The sequence below is a fragment of the Fundulus heteroclitus genome, chromosome 19 (assembly GCF_011125445.2).
Source record: "Fundulus heteroclitus isolate FHET01 chromosome 19, MU-UCD_Fhet_4.1, whole genome shotgun sequence".
In the NCBI taxonomy this organism is placed as follows: Eukaryota; Metazoa; Chordata; class Actinopteri; order Cyprinodontiformes; family Fundulidae; genus Fundulus; species Fundulus heteroclitus.
This window is the reverse complement of record NC_046379.1, coordinates 28,485,342-28,506,703: the sequence shown is the minus strand read 5'-3', so window position 1 is coordinate 28,506,703 and position 21,362 is coordinate 28,485,342. Positions and strand designations below refer to the sequence as shown.

The following is a 21,362-nucleotide window of genomic DNA, read 5'->3' as shown; positions in this document are numbered from 1 at the left end:
CAGAGAATAATCCGAGTAGCTAGACTCTCCAGTTGTTTCAAAGTATGGTGATAATCACGAGTAGCCATCTCTTCCTTAATTCTTCCGTTCAACCCGGACTTAAAAGCATCCATTAATGCATCCTCATTCCACCGACTGTCTGCGGAATGGAAATTAATAATGTAGTCCGAAACAGAGCTGTTTCCCTGTGTTATTGCTAACAGTCCTCTGGTAGCCTCATGACTGGGCAATACAGGGTTAAAAACTCGTAGGAATTCCTGAGCGAAGGCATGATATGAATGGCATATGTGAGAATTGTTCTGCCACTCGGAAGTGCCCCACAATTTAGCCTTCCTAACAAGGAAATAACGTAGGTGACCTTAGAGCATTTGGTGGGATATGCCAAATGTTGTAGCTCAAAATAAATCCCACATTGAGTCAAAAATGCTCTTCACTGGTCAGGATCCCCCCTAAACAACTCAGGGGGGATAACTGCGGCTCTCTAGTGGGTAGAGCCGAAGCGGTTGGAGCTGTGATGTGTCCTGATGAATGCAGAAGTGAAGGGACCGGTGATGCCTGGTTATGTAAATGGATCAAAATCTCATGAACACCAGACTGTAACTGAGTAATCGATTCCTCTACGCCTGTGTGCCACCGTTTGTCTGCCGATGGGTAAATTTCTGGCCAGATTACTCTACCATGCAATTAACCAGAAGACCAAGAATTCAACCAGACAATACAAGTGACGTTTAAAGCCAGTTTAATGGATATTAAACTGTGGACAGGTTAGTGACCAGATACTTTCTGGAATGTAACAGTCACAGATTTTATGGTCACTAACCCTCTCACGATCCACGGCCAGGCACGGAAGATGAAAGCCAGTTCCAGATAGTGGGGAGCGATGCTGGTGATCTTCCAGATTGATCAGGAATCCGGCCGTGAAAACTCTACTTGAGTCTCTCCTGAGACTGGTCCAAATTCAGTGGTCAGGAGACAGGCAATGGGTCAGAACTGTGATGACAAAGACAGGCAGGATGATCAGGGGGACAAACAAGAGTCCGAAATCAGAGAACAGGTCCGGGGTCAGAGCCATCAGGGCACAGAAACAGGTCAGGTAATCTGGCAGGCAATCAGGTCCGACAGGGATAATGCAGGCTCAGAAAATCAGAAGACAGAACAGGTCCGGCAACAGGCAGGCAGGCGGGATACAGGAAAAAATGCTGGACTAAACTCACCAAAGGCTTGCAATAATGTGGCACTAGTGACTGGTCTGAGGGCTGGTTATATAGTCTGAGGTGCAGGTGGATCAGGTGAAGACTAATGAGAACGGGGTGAAGCTGTGCAGGTGTCAGGTGGAGAATCAGACCAGTACTAGTGCCAAGATCATTAAAGCAATGGCACTTGTTCCTTTAATGTGTGTGTTAATAAAACTGTATTTTAAGGTGTGTTATGTTTACAAATTCTAATTAAAAAGAAAGTGCAATAAAAGGACAGTGAATAGTGACATAAGGATCTGCTTTTTGATGTCTGCCTTGGAACATGATGTGAACTTAGCTATGGTTCCATCCCCCACTAAAATGGCCTTGGATGACAACTGTATTGCCCTGGAACGTAAATTAGTGTGAGTCTGCAACATACTGGGTATGGGTTTAAATTCATGTACTGGGTGAGCATTGATCAGTGACCAATATATATCTGATAGAATACATTGAATCCCAGCCATGCAAGACAATTGGATTAAGACAATATAAAAAAGAAAATTAGGGTTAATTGACATACATTTCTGGGGTAGAAAGTACCCCAGAAAGGTATAGTGGATGAGGTCTTCTGGCATTGAAATCAGCCAGTAACAACCTAAATGTGTCTGGCTGAAGAAATGCCCCATCTTGCATCCTGCTGTTTTTAGGAGATGGGTATTTCCCTCCTGTTCCCAGGTTGTGGCACCTATCCAAAGAATCATTTTTTATATATGTTTGAGTCCAAATTGTTCCTGAAAGCCAGGGAAAATGAAATGAAAAAAACAGTGTTTTTGTACCCCAACACAGAGACATTCAAACTTTGCCAGTCCATAAGGAAGTGATTATCAAAAAAGACAAACACGAAAAAACTTTTGCTAAACTACAAGCCGGAATGGCACTCAGTTTAGTTTGTTCTCTAATCCAAAAAAAGAAAGAAAAAAAAACATTAAGAATTACCCAACTTCTGTCCTAACAGCATAATCTCAGCATTTGGGTTATAGAAATGACCCAACAGTTTTTAAAGTGAGCCATTTGGTAAACTGCCATCCTAGTGCAAAACCCAATTAACAACTAGACAAACAAGAGCAGTCTGTGAAAAAAAGGGAAAATACAGGACGGGAGCAGGCAACAGTGAAGGTGAAAAAAAAACAGGTACATTCAGTGCCTGCGTCAGTCAGAAATATATGACTTCCCATTCAGCAGCATGTCAGGACTTACTTTTTATAGTCAACTTTCTTCCAAAGGAAAACAGAAGAGAGCTGGTGCCAGGTCTAAACGTCTTCGATTCGACACAAAGATTGCATTGACTGTTGTATTTGCACCTGCTGAAGTTAGGGAGGAGATGGCACAGACTCTTCCTGTGTATCTGAGAGGGCAACAACAGTCCCAATGCAAACTGCTGGCCTGCCAGTTAAGTCAACAAACGAAGGCCATTGAAAATGTCTTCATCATGTGAGAAGCTTTTTATGAGGCAGATTGCGCAGAGAGAGGGTGGAAAGGTTGTTGGGGTAAAAAAAAAAAAAAAAAAAAAAAAGCAGCAGGGACAGGGAGTGGATCCAGGACCACATAAAGACGAGCCAGGAGGATGTGGCTTGAGGATGGAGGACAGGACCACCCTAAATGTAAGGGGTTCTTGGGTCATGATACATACTCAGATGGCACCTCCACTGAACTTCCAGTGAGACAACTGTTTAGCAATACAAGGACTCAGTCTCTGGCTGCTGGGAGAGATTAGAATAACAAAAGCCTGGGTTAATGATGTTTGTGCCGTTAAAGACACAAAGTCATTACTAAAGAAGCCAATAGACCTTTAAGTCAAAGAGAATGAAAGAAGCTGTCTTTTTTTATCTGATTACTTGCGGGGAATTTTAAACAGAGAAGTATTCAACATGCACAATCCCAGTAGCTCTGTTGTTTATTTGAAGGCTGGTTTTCAGCAGTCCTTTTTCAGCTTTTTCCACTATATCCTGTAGATTTTTGTTTTACATAGTAGCCTCAGTTTTGATTTTGGTTTTTTGTTTCCAGGCTTTTCGTAAGACCTGTTTGCTCAATCATGCTGCAGCAGCAGCCTGTATTAGTTGCTTTTGGCAGAAGGAGGCAACATTTTCAAAAGAAAAATAATGCTTTGAAGTCCACTCTGTATATAGCTGTATTTTTGCGTTGGATTGCACAACAGAGACTCAAATATCTGCAGTTCTGCATTTTGTGGGGTTATATATTCATTTAAGAACTTAGTGTACCCCAACAAAACGTGAATATGTTTAGAGATATGGATAAGTAATATACGTTTTTACAAAGGTGAAATATTTATGATATAGAGCAGAAAACAAAAGATGGAAGAAAATAAACAATGCAATATCTGGTGAGAAGTTAGGACGCTCCCACATTTATTTTCCCCCGAAATGGCTGAAATCACACAGGTTTATCACATCAGTGCGCATGATTAGAACATTTAGAAGGAGCTTCGTCCCTGTTTAAACCTCAGACATTTTGTTTGATGTGCTCCTGACTGTTAAAGTGAGCCTCTTCTCCATAGTAAGATTGTCTGTCTGCGTTATCCATAAAGAATGAGACTGAACTGGAGTTAAGTAAAACATTGAATGTTTTTTTATTTGTTTGTTTATTTCTTTCTCTTTCCTCTTTATGGAAATTACTAAACAGATGGGTGAAACACTAAAACTGAAAATGTAATTGTTCCCTGTGTAACTCCTGCTAATATGTTTGGAGTTGGGGTTGTTTTCAGTTGATGCTCAGGGTGAATAGCACTTTACTTGAATCTTCTTGGTGGTTTGATTGTTTGTTTGTTTTTTTGGGGGGGGGGACTTTAAAACTAATCATAACCAATAATCCATCCATTGTCTATATCCGCACATCCATCCAGAGTCCCTGAGAAGGGTCACTGGCACCTATCCCCAGCAGTCATTGGGCTAGAATAGGGGCCCGTTGTTCGTACGTTGCCTAAAACATCCGAGATCAAATGACACATCCAAGATGATTTCATCCGGCTAATCATGATCCGGCTAATCATGATCCGGCTAATTGGGTTCTTCCAACACACCTGTTGTTTATGATTAGTATCGCTGGATTGAGTTATCTAAGATAACTGCGCATTCATGCGTCGCTTTAAAAGGGGAAATGTATCGATAGTAGAAACAATGATTCTTTATCTATAAAAAAATTACGTTTTTCCTTTTTCAAGTCATACACAGTTTACACGGTCAAAAACTGTATTGCTCCGTGTCTTGATAATCCGTCCATAGTTTTTTCTAATACAATTTACGGCTCGACAGGAAGCAAGCCTTTCAAAGTAAAACTAAACTTCACAATAAAATGGCCTGAACCAAATCTTCTTACTGAATATTATAAAAGATAAAAAGCAAACCATCATACAAATAACTTAAATATTTTCCATTTATGGCTCTAACACCACTTTTTCCTCTTTAAAAGTCACTGTTAAATGATGTGTTTGTCTGTTTATAACAGCCACCAAGAAAATCTCTCTACAATTACACTGTCGCGCTGCGCTAAAGGATCCTGTCTATTGCGCAATACGCGATTAATTCAAAAAGCTTTGCAAATTATTCTTGCACTTTCCGCAACAGGTTACAGTCGTAAAAATGATGGATACGACAGACTTCCCTATCTCCTCCGCTTATAAAGCTGTGATCTAATACTGTTTACATTAAATAAGCCTGCTCTCGAGCAGGTTTAAGCTGGCGCACATGTTGCTATGACAACAAGTGCAGGATGTCTTTCGAAGAACCAAACGATCCAAGATCATGACAAATCATCAACAATCAAATCCAGCTAACTGAGTTAGCGACGTACGACGAACGGGCCTTTGATCACCAGTCCATTACTGATACACAGGACAAACAAACATTCCCTCACACCTAAAGGCAAGGTTAATTGGAGAGACCAATGTCATGATTCACGTTTTCTATTTATGTTCTGTCTTAGTTTTGGTTTATGGAATAGTTTGTGTTTTGGTGTAGTTTGATTTTGTACTTTGTTTTATGTTATCAGTTCTTCTGGTCTGCTCCGATCACTTCTGCCTTTATTCAGTTCACCTACCAGCATTCTTTCACCTTTGTCACCACCCTATTTGTCAGGTTTTTGCTTTCACAATTCTATTCAGGGCTTTCCACAGGCCTGAGATCAGAGCTTCTCCAAAAAAGTCACTGGTTCGTATTGATATTTGTGAAACCAATATCAATACCAATAAGTGTCACTTTACAAGACACTTCACATTCTTGATTTTAACGCAGGGGAATGATTTCAGTTCTTACAAAAATATTACTTCAGTCTTATAATTATACGACTTTATTCCCATAATTTGCAAAAATTAAAAAAACTGAAAATGTCTGCTTGACAAAATGGGGTCACCAGTCTCTGGTACTATTATTCTAGGGATTACAGGTTGAAAAGTTTGGGAACCCCTGGCCTATCGCATAAAATCCCAATATAGTTCACTGAGGTTTGCGATTGCAATTTCATAAAATGGGGGAAAAAAATCAAGGGGCATAAATATTTCTTGCAAGGTACTGAATGAACAATGACTGGTTTGTTTTGTTTCACATGAACATTTCACTGAAGCTTTAGGTTACAGCCGTGCTTTCCAGCTACAGTACAAAGTATCCAAACCCTAAAACCAGCAGGCTCCAACATGACGGAAGATCCAAACAACAGATGAAGCAAACAATGCCTCTCAAAAGTTCAAGTCCTGCTCCCGCTGAAAGGAACACAAGAGGAGCTCAAACAATCAAGGTAACAAAGATCAGTCGGGTAAAGAAACTGGATACGATTGTTGAAATGATTTTGTGTTTAAAAAAAACGTTCCCGAGTGTAAAAGGAGAAAAAAAAAGATGCCCGTCTCCAAAAATGACTTGTGGTATGCTCTCTGCCCCAATCTAAATCCTACTTGGCTTTCCACCACTCGGGCTCGGGGAGGTGACGGAGGAGAGAGCCACGGAGGAAATGCCTGTGGCCGTGCCTTTTATTTTTTCATGGCAGCGTTATAAACATATAGAGCAATAACATCTCCTGCATGTACTCGCTCAGCCCACGGAGCTGTGGCTTGTGTCTCAAAAGCAGCACTATGTTATAACCTCCAGCTCTGAATGCCTTCTGTGTGCGCATGTTATCTGTATCCTGTTGCTCCTACATGCATGTCTGTTCTCGTGTTTGTCCCTCGGAGGAGCTATGCACATACATAATGGTGTATATGTTTATTTTTAAATGCTTCCTGTGTAAATGATCCTGCTTAGCCGAACACAGGCAGGTTTACAGTGGCTGATTCACAGGGACGTGTCAGAAATAGACCGTAGGTAAATGGTGGGTGTTGTGCATCTGCTGAATAGACCTATCTGTGTGAAACAGAAATAAATAGATCTGTGCATCTACATATATAACCTACTCCCTTGCCTTCCCACTGATGGTAACACAGCAAAGCCTGTCAAGGCGGCGTGTTTTTTGTTATATTTGTGGGTCTGATTGCATACAGTGAGAGCATTGTGAGGAAAATACTTCCCAAGCAGATTGCATAGATGTTTCTGCAAAATTCTTAAAATGTTGCACTTCTTTAGAGCAAATAAAAATTTTTATTATTAAATTCAAACCTGTGGTTTTCTCTGTCATGGCGTTTTTAAAATCTTTGAATAAAAGATCTTCCTCATCCAAGTGTTGCTCATTTTGTCACATCACAAGCGCAAACTTCTGTGCATTTTAATGGGGGTGGTGCATGACAGACATAGCATTGTAATGAAAGGAATTTTATGGATGTTACGTTGTGGTGCTAGAAGGTTGAACTTTAGCCCAGGTTTGATTCCTTTATGGCATCTAACAGGTTTTCTATCAGCATAGCTCTGTATTTGTAATACTCTGTAAGTGCCCTCTGCTGGATGAAATCATATCTGTCTGACAGAAAACAAGCAGTTCAAATAGATAATTCACAGTCCACCTGCCTCACTTGCTCTGCTGGAGTTCCACAGGGATCAATACTCGGACCAATTCTATTCAGCCTTTTTGTCAATGATTTACCCAATATCTGTAAAACTGTAAAAATTATATATTATATGCTGTTGACACTGTACTATATGCTCATGCAAAAACTAAAAGTGAAGCTGCTGCTGTTCTCTCCAGCACTTTGGTATCAGTGTCTCAATGACTCCAGGACTCCTGCCTACATCTTAACATTAGCAAAACAGTCTGTATGTTTTTCTACCAACAGCCAGCAGAGGGTGATGAACCATCTGTGTCAATCAATGGAGAGAGATTGAATGTGGTTGAAAACTTTAAATATCTTGGAGTGGTCTTTGATTCTAATTTAAATTTCAAGCAGCATGTAAAGAGAATCTCAAATATAATTAGGTTTAATCTTTCAAACTTTAAACAAATAAGACCCTCTCTGACTTTTGAATCAGCAAAAACCTATATGCATGCCATGATATTTACCCATATAAACTACTGCCATACCACATGGTCTCACACTTCAGAGGCCATTCTGAAATCCCTACAGTCTCTCTTCAAGAAAACTCTGAACGTTTTTGACAAAAAGCCTTTACGTTATCATTATTGCAACATCTTAAGTAAGTACAACATTTTAGACTTTGAACGTCATCAGATATTTTCAGATGCGTGCCTTGTTTTTAAAGTTTTAAAAGGGTTGCTCCTCCTCCTCTAACAGATTTTATAAGCAAAAAAATAAAAAAAAAAAAAAAAAAAAAAACATTACTAGAATAAACACATGAGCTTTAACCAGAGGAGACTGTAATGTTCAGCGGCGTAGGACCAAATTTGGCCAAATGTTTGCGTCCATCAGAGGAGCACAGTTATGGAACACACTGCCAGCTCATGTTAGGGGCTGTGCAACCTACATACGTTTTAAAATCTCCTTGAAACATTGGTTGAAAACTAACCAGACATTTCTAACCAGACAAGGAAACAGATCAATTCACAGGTGAATTGATCTGTTTCCCTGGGCCTGTTAACCTAATTTTATTGTGAGTTTATGTTATTGGCATCTTATCTGTTTGTGTCCACTCTGTTCTCTCCCTTAGTGTCTTGCTTAATGTCCACTGTTCTTACCTGCCTTAGGACAACAGATGCAAATTAGCTGTTGTGCTAATTCTGGCATATTTACATTGCTGCTTTAAGCTGACATGTTGATGACGTTGTCCTAATTCAAATAAATAAATAATAAAAATGTAGCTCCCTTGAGTTTTCCATCAACGCTGAGCAACTTCCCAGTCCCTGCTAAAGAAAGTCATCCCCACAAAGTGATGCTGCAAGCACCGTTTTCAGCACTGGAAAATGTTCTCCAGACCAGCTTTGTTGGGTGTCCTGAGTCGTGGACCTCTGCAGCTCCTCCAGAGTTTACATGGACAGCTGGCTCTTTCTCTGATTAATGCCCGCCATGTCAGATTGGGTGGACAGTCATAACCTGACAGGTTTCCAGGTGTGCCACACGCTTTCCTCTGTTGGAAGAACCATACCATACCTTTTGTTCTATATTAATTTCAAAATTCACCTCCAATAATATATTCAGCATGCTCATTCTGTTTCCCACATTTCAGCATTTTATTTAAAAGGTTTCCACATTTATGTCACCATTATCCCGTTAAAGATGCACATTTTCTGCTCTAGGACAGCAAAAGCTGTCTTCTTTAAACGAGTCAGAGTTTTAAAACCAGTGATTCCTCCCTTTTCCACAATTTCACATTCCCATATAGATATATTTTAGGTTGGGAAACAGTTTTGGCAATGCACGATGAGCCCAGGGATTATTGCCATAGCCAACCCCAATATTATAACATTACAGTCAGACAGAGCGACTCCTGCTGCTCAGTGGACAATTACCCTGTGGCCTGGATCTCAATGGGAAAGTTGCATTAGAGGAAAACCTCAGTCTTTTTAGTCTTTTTACTGCAGATAATGTGTCAATATCAACCAAAGTAATCACAGTGAGGTTCAGGGGGACAACTGACTAGCTTAGGCAAAATAGAGACAGTCTCTGGTGCAGAGTGGAATAACCCTTGATGTAAACTGTGTAATTGAAGTTCTTCAAATGCTTTTCTAACATTTGGATCCCTCAAAATGAAAAAAAAAAAAAAAAAAAAAAAAACAAGCAAGCAAACTGTACTATACAATTTCAGATGCCAGAACTTCCAGGAGCTCACCAAGAGCTACAACACTGCTGCTGTCTTTTAGTTGTATTTAATTCTCTTCCCTTCCAGCTTCACATTACAGTGAGCTGCCTCCATCTTGTGGTGAGGATGAGTTCCAGCTCATAACTGACACTGGAACTGGCCCCAGAGGAACTGACATCTCAAGGTGGCAGTATGACTCCATCAGCGATTCCTGTGGGAGAGTCTTCAGTCAAAACAGTGTCCTTCTAGTCTAACTGTTATTCCCTTAATACTTCTGCATGAACATGAATGTAGTAATACTTCTGTATGGAAGTCTTATCATTGGAAAGATATTCTTCTAAGTTTCTTTTTTCCATACATGTTTTAAATCATATTTTTTTCAGAATGTGACAAAATCACACACACACCCCCACCCCCAATTTTTTTTAATAATAAAAAAATTGGAAAATTTAATTTCAGACACATAACAAGCATTACATTAACATAGAGATGTTCTACAGGCTTATATACAACAATTAAAAGACAAGTAAAACACATCAAAAATCAACTATTAACTATAAAAAAAACTGATGAAACTACTACATCTTAAACATTTGTTTATAAAATTACACTCTTAAAACATAAAACAGTTTTAAAAGTGTAATTTTTCCCCCTTCTCATAAAAAAATGCTAAACAAGAGTGGGACAGTTATCTAAACCTCTGCTATAATTGACTTAAAAAACACAGTATGGTCCGGATAGTTTAGTATGCAGGTTGCCCTTTGTTTTTATTCCTTAAATCTTAAATTATTTTTATAGATAAATTTAAATTCCTTTTAAATTTTATGTTGAACCTTCTTTTGCTGTTGCTGTTTGAAACGAAAGTAGCATAAGATTAAAAAGGTAATTAAGCTTAACTTTATATATTTGCTAGTGTTTTTGCAAACTAACTGTTACTGTAAGTATTGTAAGTATTGTTATTTAATTATGTTTTTGAAAATTCTGGACTCAGTGAACCCGCTGATTTAGAATCATTAGACTGATTAAATCGCAGCTAAGCCCAAAATTATATCAACACTTAAACAACTAAGCATTCCTAAGCTCTTTTCCTTATTCCAAAATAGATTTCATTTTCTTCACAGGAGCTCTCTTTTAGTCAGGCTCTCCAAACAGGTAAGTGACAAACTCCAAACCTGCATTTTGTTTGTCTGTCTTTCAAATAACCCTGTAATTCTGGGGGGAAAGATCTCAGTTTATTTAGGATGAAGCAAATATTACCTTGCTCAGTTTTAGACAAGCTTCAACACAACAAACTGGCCTGCTAATTAAATATCCTAATATGGTAAAGAATTGGTCTATAAAAATCCAAATAATTGTGTGTAGGAATTACATGTATTATTGGAAATAAGCTATAGGAATCTGTGCAAAACTTAAAGAAAAACTATAACTTACTTTTATCGTACTGCCAGATTGTCATTGTAAGTCGGTTGCATTTATCATGTTCCCCCTCTTGTCATGTCCAGCTTCATGGCAAGCAGAATGGTGCTCTGGCTGCCGTAGTTATGCCAAACCCATTTGTTTTAGAGAAAGGCTTTATACCTGTAAGTTCTTTACTCACGTGCCAGCCCTAGATTATTTATTTTATTGCCATTATGGTATTATCTACAAACTAAAGTCAAATACGACAGAGGACAAGGAATAACAAGGACAGACTAAGAGAAAGATACAAAAAAGAGAGAGATACAAAGAAAATAAATTGCAAAATAAATTGCAAAACCCGACCAAATAATCCTGCAACAGCCACTATGGGGTAACTGGGGAAAGACAACCATGAACACCTGCAATGAGACAAAACAGAAAAAAAAACATAACAGCAATACCAGCAGCAAAATTATAGAGCAAAACAGTTGATATTGATGGAGGGAACTATAAGGCAACACAGCTATAGTCTTATGAGTCCATATGTCTGTTTATAAATATGCAAAATATGTGGTGTAGGCGCGAATTGTACTCAATGATGGGTTGCAGAGTGCTACTGCCCTCCTGCCTGGTTCCTGAGGAGCAGAGGCCCCTCAGGAACCAGGGGCAACAGCCGACCAACCAGCCAGGCCCTGGCCAATCTAGCATGAGTCAGGTCAGCAGAGGGCCTGCCCACCTCCGCCAGACAGTGGAGCTCATCCACGCAAACCAGGGGCCCTCATTGTCAAGTAATGTCAGGGGCAGGGAACTGTGCAGAGCCGGGAGCACGACCCATGGAGTGGCCCCTTTTGACCCACTTGCATTTGGCTTAAGTTAAAATTGGATGTCTGCTTTTGTTCTTGGCCGCTCTTGGACACGCCATCAGCAGGTAGGTAAGGAGTTAGAGGAGACGGGCTTAACTCCTGTGACAACACCACAACTAATCTGTATTTCTAAAACATTTACATGTTGAGGGATGTACTGCATGGCAAGACCAATGATTTAATAAGAATCCTAGTCATATTTTGTGTGTTTTTAACAGGCTTGTTCAATTTTGACAGTGTTCCACAGCCAAGCATCACCACAAAAACATCGTTCCACTCATGAAGACACGTCAGCTGAACTCTGAGAGATTCAGCTGCATTTGTTGTGAGGTTCAGGACTCACAAAAATCTCCCAAGGTTAGAGCTACAAGTGTGGGTGTCTTGAAGTCCTTTGTAATGTGCAATAAACAAGAGGATCTGACAAGGATTAAAGAGGAAAAGACAAACTGTACTGACTGGAAGGGGATTATTTACACAGTAACCACATGAGTCTAAACAGAATGTGCCACAACGGATTGGAGAGTTGAACTGAGGAGCCGAGGCAAGGTTATTAATGAACAGAGAAATTATTACTGATGGATAGTGTAGGAGGGTGGACGGCCAGGCGATGGCGTTTGGTTCATGCTGGAGGAGAGTTCCAGGGAGGCTTGCGAAGACTAGGTGGAGGAGGTCGGCTTGGATGGTTCTGAGAAGGCAGGAACAGAGCAGGAACTGGTAGAAGGTCTGATGACTCCAAGAAAGGGTTCTGTAAGGAAATATTACGGATGAGTCATGGGCTAGGCTAGACTCAACAAGGCAAGACAAGACTCTAGTTCAGGTGCCGCTCAGGTGAGCAAATGCTCCAACGCCTTCCTGATGCCTCCTGCCTCCTTTTAAGCTCCCCTTAATTGCGGGTGATGGAAAACAGCAGTGGCTGGAGCCTTCCTGTCACACCCTACGGGAGATAGGAGAGAACAACCACCAAAACCACCACACAGATCTGTGCACCTGACGGAACAGGAATCTGAAACTCCAGGAATCTATGAATTGAAGATAAAATAAAATGTGTATGTATGTAGATGTGTTGCTTTCAGTGATATTTTAGCCTACTTCATGTTGTCAGAATGGTTCTATTTAAAGCTAGGGCAATTCTACCGGAAGTTTCCTCAACTGCGCATGTGCAAGACCATCTTACCTTGCTCTTTCGCTCTTCAGGGGGATCGCGTGAACAAATCTCCCAAATCCACTCTGGTCTTATTTATTTCTACTGAGGCCTTCCTGTTCTTCTCATAAACCTGTATGCGGTTTGCTTCTTGCGACTCTCAGCCATGTTCAAAGTATACAGTGAGAGCAGTGGAGCTACAATGAACGGATAACACGGATGCTAACCGCTAAGCTAACCAGATACATAAACACTAGAAGTGCGCATGCGAAGCCAGCAAGCTGAAACTAACAAGGAACATGGACGCACACTGGCGATAGGTGAGCGCGTCAGAATGATTGGCATGTGGGACAATGAGTAAATAAGGTGATACCCCCAGAACTTGAGGGACGGAGGAGAGTGAGAGCAGGAACAAAACTCCCTATTATTCGGTGTGAAAAGCAGTGATTGGTTAGAGTTTTACAGGCCTGCAGCACCCATCTATTTCTTTAACCTCCTTTTTCTGAATGCATAATTTATTGACTGCTTTCAGGATGGAAGGATTTCACCCACTATAGTAAAAAGTGTTTCTGAACAGGATAACCAACTATAGCTTTAAATTATTTCTGTTTAGTATTAACGGAGAAACAGTGTAATTAATTGTCAAATAATTATTAGCTGAAATAATTTCAATAAGAATATGATTGAAGTACATTAAAATGGTTGATGCATTCTCCTTAAATTAAAGTTGAACTTTAATAAGGTTGTTTGGCAGGCAGTAGTAAATGTTGAGTTCAATCATAAGGGTCCGCTCCCAAGTACGATAATAAGAGTGTAGATAAAAATATAAACATTCATAAATTGGACCTATGAATCTTCAAACTTTTCATTTTATTTATTTTCAACTCATAATAGAGTGTGATTATCACATAATAAAAAAAATAATAAGTGAAAACTATTACATTTTTATTTGCTAATGTTTAATGTCATTTATAATTAATTCATTGTGAAAGCAAACGGATGGAAACCTGCTAGACCCATATATAACAGTATTATTTCTGTTTTTTTCCTTTCAAGAAATTGATATGCAAATTTCATATAAAATATTAACATTGTTTCAAGGAAGAGCGTCTACTACTTTGCTTAACCTACACTGTATTTCAAAAGTATTTAAACCATTCTAATTTTTGTATTTTATTAGGATTTTATGTGATAGACACAAAGTAGTCTAATAATTATATTAATTGTGAATGGGAAGCTAGGGGACACACATTTTACCACAAAAATCTGTGGATTTTTGAGTGTAGTTTGTAATTGTATTCAGTCCCAGTGAATCAATGATTGTAGGACTGTAGTTACCGATGTAAGTCTTGTGGAGTACTGTATGACTAACCAGCTTCTTACGCTGGGACACTTAAAATTGTTGCTCACCTTTCTACACAAAATGGCTCAAGCTCAGTCATACTCAATAGTGAGTCTCTGTAAACATCTCTTTATAAACTTTGCCACAGGTATTCGGTTGGACTTAGGTCTGGGCTTTGACTACGCAGTTCTGACATAAACCTTATTTGACCTAAATAACTCCAATGTAGCTTGGGCTTTGTGTTTAGGGTAGTTCTCCTGCTGTAAGATGAGCCTCCCTCCCAGTCTTAAGTCTTTTGCAGCCACTAACAGGGGGCAGCCAGAGAAGCCGTGAGGAGATTGATGGAGCGAGTCCTGAGGAGAGTTCTCCAAACAGATGCTGGGAACGAAGGAGCAGACCACCGGAGTCCAGGCATGGGACCATTGCATGAACTTACTGTGGAAGAGAGACAGCAGAGGTGATTGTCAGATAACTGAGGAGCAGTTACGACGCCACAGAGAGCCTGATTATCACTCGTAAGAGCAAAACAATCTGGCATCTGCCTCAGGGAACCTGCTCGTCTTTAAGCTCCTCCTGGTTGGTCTTGATGAACCCCAGCTGGAGAACGCTCCTGCCAGTCACTCCCTATAACGGGAGTGAGTAAAATGTATTTCAATAGCACCTTTCACAGATAAAAATCACAAAGTGCTATACAGAGTGTAATAAATACCAAATAAAAATATCACAAGAACAGCATACAAGGATAACATCAAACATATGTACATTTAAGAAATTGCTTGTCTAAATAAAGGTGTCTTGGGCTGCTTTTTAAGGGATTCAACAGTCGGCCATGGAGAGACAGGGGCAGGGCATTCCCCAGCAGTCTGGGGGCTACAACTTGGAAGGACAGGTCCCCCTGAAACCAGGTCTCAGGGACCTTCAGAAAGTTTTGGACCAGAGGACCAGAGAGTGCGGCCAGAATAGTATGCGATTAAAAGGTCTGAGATGTATTCGGGGCCCTGCCCATTAAAAACTCTAAAAGTCAAAACTAAAGATTTAAAACCAAATTTAAATTTAATTTTAAAATTCAGGTTTAGGGGTTAGGTTTAGGACTAAACACACCCCCTAGCCCAGAAAAAAAGCGAGGACCAAAAGAAGGTCCTCACTTTTTTTTTTTTCTGGCCGGTGTTCACTTTGCTTGCACAACAGAATGTTTAACACCGGTTCCACTACATTTGAAATTGATGATGAACATTAAAATATACCCTGGATGTAAATGTCTTAAAGTCTAGGAACTTGTGAGCAGATTTGGGATATTCAGAGAGGTCAGATTGATCTTAAAGTGTCTCTTTATGCCTACAGTTTATAACTTTCATTCAGAAATCACAGATTTATTTTCTATCTGTTGTCATCGCTCACCTGGACTGATTACATTTCAAGTAAAAAAAAAAAAAAGAGAGGAGCTCACACTTTATCTTTTGGACTTCTTATTAAAAATAGCTAATGAGCAGTTCACCTATGCTTTATTTATGTAGCGCCTAGAAAAAATGTGTATTGAAAAACTGACATTTTTCACAACTAAGCATGACTTTGTGTTGGTCTGTCCCTAATAAAATAGGTTTGTGGTTGTAATGGGAGAAAATGAGAAATAATTAAAGCTGCATACCTATTCTTTATTTGCAAGGCACTGTACATGTAAAACTGATATGGAAAAATAAATAATTGGGCCTGGACAATAAACATCTTTTTTAATTAAAAGTCCTGAAGGTCTTTTGTCCTGTGTCGCTGATAGTAAGCTGAGGTTAAATGCTCACAGCATCCTTTCCTTTGGAAGGAAAACCTCTAAACCCAGCAAGTTTCTCTCAATGAATGTCATTAGATGAAGCCATTGACCTACTCCCTGCTCAATGGGTGTATAACCACACCCTCTGTGCTCTCCATTGGTTGTTAGGAGTTACTGGGAGTTCTCCACAGTCTGGAGGTGGCTGCCCTGGAGTTTTTTCCCCCTCTTTTAAAGCTTCTAAAACGGCTTCATTCTTTCTGACACTTGTTGCAGCTGCTTGCGCATCACCGAGAGAAAGAGAGAGAGAGAGAGAGAGACCATCCGAACCGCTTCAGCCTCTCCTTTGGGATTTCCCGCGGGGAGTGATGAACTCCATCGACCCTCAGTCTCATCACCAGCACCAACACCAGCACCACACGTCCCCTACCGTCGGCTCTCTCCCACATAAAGGCGCCCAGGAGTCCCCGGACATGGCAGCCGCGGTCTACTGCGACAACCTGAGCAGCGTGTACCACCAGCAGAGCCTGCAGGGCGCGCAGAGACCCCCCAGCTACGGCCTCGGGGACTACGCGTCCTCGCCGAACCCGTACCTGTGGCTCAACGGGCCGGGTGTCAACTCCTCGGCGCCTTACCTGCACGGCAACAACCCGGCGCCGTTCATGCCGCCCTCCTACGGCTCGCAGCGGCAGTTCCTGGCCAACTCGCCCGGGTTCGGAGGGCCCGACCTGGGCTGGCTGTCCATCGCCAGCCAGGAGGAGCTGCTGAAGCTGGTCCGTCCGCCCTACTCCTACTCCGCTCTCATCGCCATGGCCATCCAGAACGCGCACGAAAAGAAGCTGACCCTGAGTCAGATCTACCAGTACGTGGCTGACAATTTCCCGTTTTATAAGAAGAGCAAAGCCGGCTGGCAGAACTCCATCAGGCACAACCTGTCTCTGAACGACTGCTTCAAAAAAGTCCCGAGGGACGAGGATGACCCAGGTAACCCAAACACCCAGGTTGTCTGCGTAGTCCGACACCTTCAGCGTATGGAAGGTCAAATGTGCCACAATTCAATATATTTAAACTAGTAAAAAGTTTGTTATATTGATATAGGTGGCACGATTAGATCTAATCACACACATAACCTACTCAATATATTTAAACTAGTAAAAAATTTGTTATTTTGACGTAGGTGGCGGCGTTTAGCGAATCACACACATAACCTACTCAATAGATTTAAACGATTAAAAAGTTTGTTATATTGATATATTTATTAAGTGCAAAAAAGATCTCCCACGTTTCATTCCTAATGTAATCATTTAATGGTTAATTTTATTAAGCAGTGCACTGGGAAGTAATTGCAGCTGTCACTGTGGCTTGTTCAATAGATCTAAATGGTAAACCTGCACAGCCAGTGTGCTGCAGGCTATTTTTTTTCCCTTTTTTCGTTTTTTTACTAGACCGATGTTACCCCCTATTAAAACAAATTACCAATTTGTTGCTGCATGGGACTGTGAAATAATCAATTTGTAGATAAAATGTATATTTAATTAATTATTTATGTATATTGCTCAAATTTAGGTCTTTAATTATTGAATTGTTATGGAATTACCTGGGGTATAACTGGATAAAATTTTCTTTTAAGAGGAAAATAAATCTAAAAACAAAAACAAACAAAAAAACAGGCAGGGTCTGCAATAGGCCTTTATACTGAGGAGAAACTAGTAAATTAGTTATAGTTATCAGAGAGCTTGGTTTATATGGGTTCCAATGTCAACAGAAATGTTGACTTAACCTTGCTCTTTTGTTTTCAAATTTTTGATTTTGATTTTACAGTAACTGTTTAGATTACATTTTTAAAAATACACAATACCTGTATTTATAAAGAATTGTAAATAGTAAAGACTGTCTGTTTTTGTAATATTACATACGTGTACATATTACATACCTGTAAAGATTGAATATTACATACAGCAGGATTTTCCCTAATTCAAAATATTGCATAGGTGACATTTAAATGTGTGTAGAAATTGTTTGTTTTCCTCAACTTTTTATTTGAAACAACAACATAAAATGATGAGATAAGAGGGAGAAAGTCATTTAGAAGTATTTGCCAAAATGTATACGCAAAGTTTCAAACTGATTTGTTTTTCAACCTCACTTTAGTCTAGAAAATAAAAATACAAATCGAAAAATCAGTGACAAAAAAATGAGAAATTGTCCCTGACAATTTTCAAAACATTTAAATGAAAAGAATCAACCAGTGATTTCCATAGTTTCATATAAAAATACAAACAAGCAAATAAAAACTGCATTTTCAATCAACTTAATATAATTCTGGAACATGATGACCTACTTCCCTTTATGAATAAATCAATAAAAGTAATTAAGACATAAAGTTGTCCTCGAGATGTTTTCACAAGATATGTGCAAAGATTCACACTTGATTTATTTTGCCCTTATTGATAAATTAATAAAAATATGAATATAAGTACGGATTAAAATTAAGGAAAGACCCTAGATAAAGTTCCCAAAAGGTATACATAATGTCTAGGCATTATTGTCATTTTTTTTAAAAGTTTAGAACACATTGAATTAATTAAAATGTTCTCAGTTTCTTAATTTTTAATTGCAGCGTCTCTCTCTCTCTCTCACACACACACACGTTCACACACAAATGGAGGGTTTACATGAACAGTAAGGAGGGTCGTCTTTTCTGTTGAAGTTTTGCAAATGTGTTCCCTATTGTTTTACATAATTTTAGGGGATTGTGTTTAAGTCATATGTCTCAAAATTTTAAAGATCAGGGTTTATGCGGTGTAAAGAGCCACTGCAAACTAGGTTAGCCATTTTGCAGGTGAAGATTAAAGACAAACAAAATTGTGAATTACATTTTCGCTTTTCTTATTTACAGGAAAAGGAAATTATTGGACATTGGATCCAAACTGTGAAAAAATGTTTGACAACGGGAACTTCCGGCGGAAAAGGAAAAGACGGTCCGACCCGAGCCTTTCTGGAGGAGCTGCAGCCGCAGCCACAAAGCTTGAGGACGGCAGGCCGACGGTGGCCAGCTCGATGAAGCCTTCAGACAGCCCCCAGCTCCTCGGGGCTTCATCTCCAGAGTTGGAAGCGATGAATGAGAACCACAAAAGCTCATCTTCATCGCCGGCCGGACTGGCTTCGGCCTCCCCCTGTTTTAATAACTTTTACGGCAACATGTCCACGCTCAGCTCGGGCCCCCCTGGCCGACAGGGGTCCCTTGGACTGGTGAACGAACTGACAAACAGGAACATAACGGCCCTGAGCCCGTACCACCCCGGCAGCAGCAGCGGGCCGGAGGCGGGGGCCCCGGACCACAGCGAGGGCCTGCATTTTAACCGGGGAGTGTACTACAACACATTCGGCAGCGGCCAGAGCGGACAGTTCAACACCCACTTCTACAACAGCTTCAGCGTGAACAGCTTGATTTTTCCCAGGGATGGGACCGAGCTCTAAGGGACAGCTGTACACCTGTTAGCAGACTTTCTCTGAGAATCCCCTCCAGAACAAACACATATACTCACGCATATAACATTTTCCTCAGAGCAGTCACAGCTCAGACAAAGCTGATTATCATCAAAGATCTTAAAAAGTCAATAAAAAAACCTACTTATTTCAATTAAACCTAACAAAGCCAGAGCACTTGTCCTCCCATTTTTAATTAAAGTCACTTTTCAATCCTCACACCAGATAGTAAAGTTTCTTACAAATTTAAATTGACTTTTGCATTTTGAAACCCTTGACAGTTATATGAGTTTCACAAGATAAAAGGGCTTATTCATTATGAACACAAAGCTGCCAAAGTTGCCTGCGACACCACCAATACCTCAAAACAGCAATCATGTATCAGAGTGGCCTGCCAAGGGTTGTAATTATCTGTTAGACAAACTCAGTTTTATTAAAATGTACACTTATATGTACTGAGATACAGCTTGTCTTATATAACGGGGCCCGTTAGCGGGATCAATGTATACTGGGCCTTATACAAGTCACAGTTTACAAATTGCTAAACTTTAGCTTTATACGTTGACCACGGTTTAAAGTCCTTTTAATGAGATTGCAACAAATGTGCCAGAGTTTTCCCTGCCTGTGTGGAAGATAGAGCACACAGTAATGCCCCTCCCCCACATGTTACTGAACACTGCCTGTGAGCTGGCTGGGGGGGAAAAAAAACAACTAAAATACTTTCCCATGCTGGCAAAAAAGACAAATTTGTGTGCTTTGCAATATTTCCGGTAGCAAGATATAACCACACAGTCATAGTGTGGAAACTAAAGGAACCTCAACAACTAGTCTTATTAACAAAATGCTGTTTTTAAAACTGCACTTAGTAAGCCAAAAAGAGGATTTCTGTTAAGCAACAAGCTGCAGACTCACTAATTCAACTAGTTGCCAAGTAAATATCAGCTTTTTGTTCTTTTTTTTTTACTTTCCAACAAGCTGAACACCTAAAACGTATACTATTCTGCCCAACAAGCACTTGAAAACTACTGCTAAATTTACCAGGTGCTTATTCTCTATGTTTACCTAAGACAGTGTACCAAGATTATATTGACAATGAATAAATGTCACAGGTAACATTGTTATAATAGTGATGATCAATATATTATTTAAGCACCCGTATGAATAATTATTGTCTTTTCGGATTTAAGTTAAAGCAGTTAGATCATGTTTTAGATATTTTGTTTTGAAATCTTGTGTAAATACTGTGAAACTGATATTCATACTAAAGGTTATCTCACTGAGAGACTCTCATACCAGCCCATGCCTGTTGCCTTATTTCTGATGTCTTCCTTGTTGACTGAAACCTCAGCACTGTAGCTAATGTAAATATATGTGGTCTTGATTAGATATGTATTTTTGTACATTTTGAAAATACTTTTGTGAATATTTATGCTATTTATGTTCATAGGAATTTTCTACTGTTTGTCCAAAACACTGTCTGATTAATGAGGCAAACCTTAGCTACCACAATGCAGCAAAAACCGTAACACCAAACCACAGATTTTATAAATGTACAGTATCTGTAAACATATTCAAAGTTCTATCATGTTTATATTCCTCAGGATTCAGTCTGACAATCATTAAATGGCTTTTATATCAACTACTGACATTTTTATTTCCTCTTCAGGCAAGATGCATCCCACCAGCAGTTTGAATATAAATAAATTTGATGCAGCCTTTAATGCATCATGTTGCATATTTATCTGATATTCTCTTTAGGGGTTAATCAAATTTAAATGTGTCCTTTCATTGAGTTTCATTTCTAAGCAGTTCACAAAAAATATCAACAAACAAAAAGGTGGAAAGTTTTGGTTGGCCATCTTCATATTATTAACATAAACTTATGGAGTTTACGTATCAGAATCAGCATGTTTTATATTTTTTAAACAGTTGCATAAAAAGTCAAAACCTCTGTGCTATGATTAAAATGAAACTAAATGTATTATTTTTTTTAACAGAGCTTAAAG

The 21,362-nt window shown here is 39.6% G+C and overlaps 1 protein-coding gene across 1 annotated transcript; it reads left to right on the top strand.

Moving 5' to 3' along the window:
• The first annotated feature begins 15,924 nt into the window (after positions 1 to 15,924).
• foxi2 (forkhead box I2) lies at positions 15,925 to 20,995 on the top strand. The gene is made up of 2 exons (XM_012872124.3): positions 15,925 to 16,851; positions 18,767 to 20,995. The coding sequence occupies exons 1-2, from the start codon at positions 15,957 to 15,959 to the stop codon at positions 19,345 to 19,347; spliced, it is 1,476 nt and encodes a 491-aa protein (XP_012727578.2). The 5' UTR covers positions 15,925 to 15,956; the 3' UTR covers positions 19,348 to 20,995.
• The last annotated feature ends 367 nt before the right edge of the window (positions 20,996 to 21,362 follow it).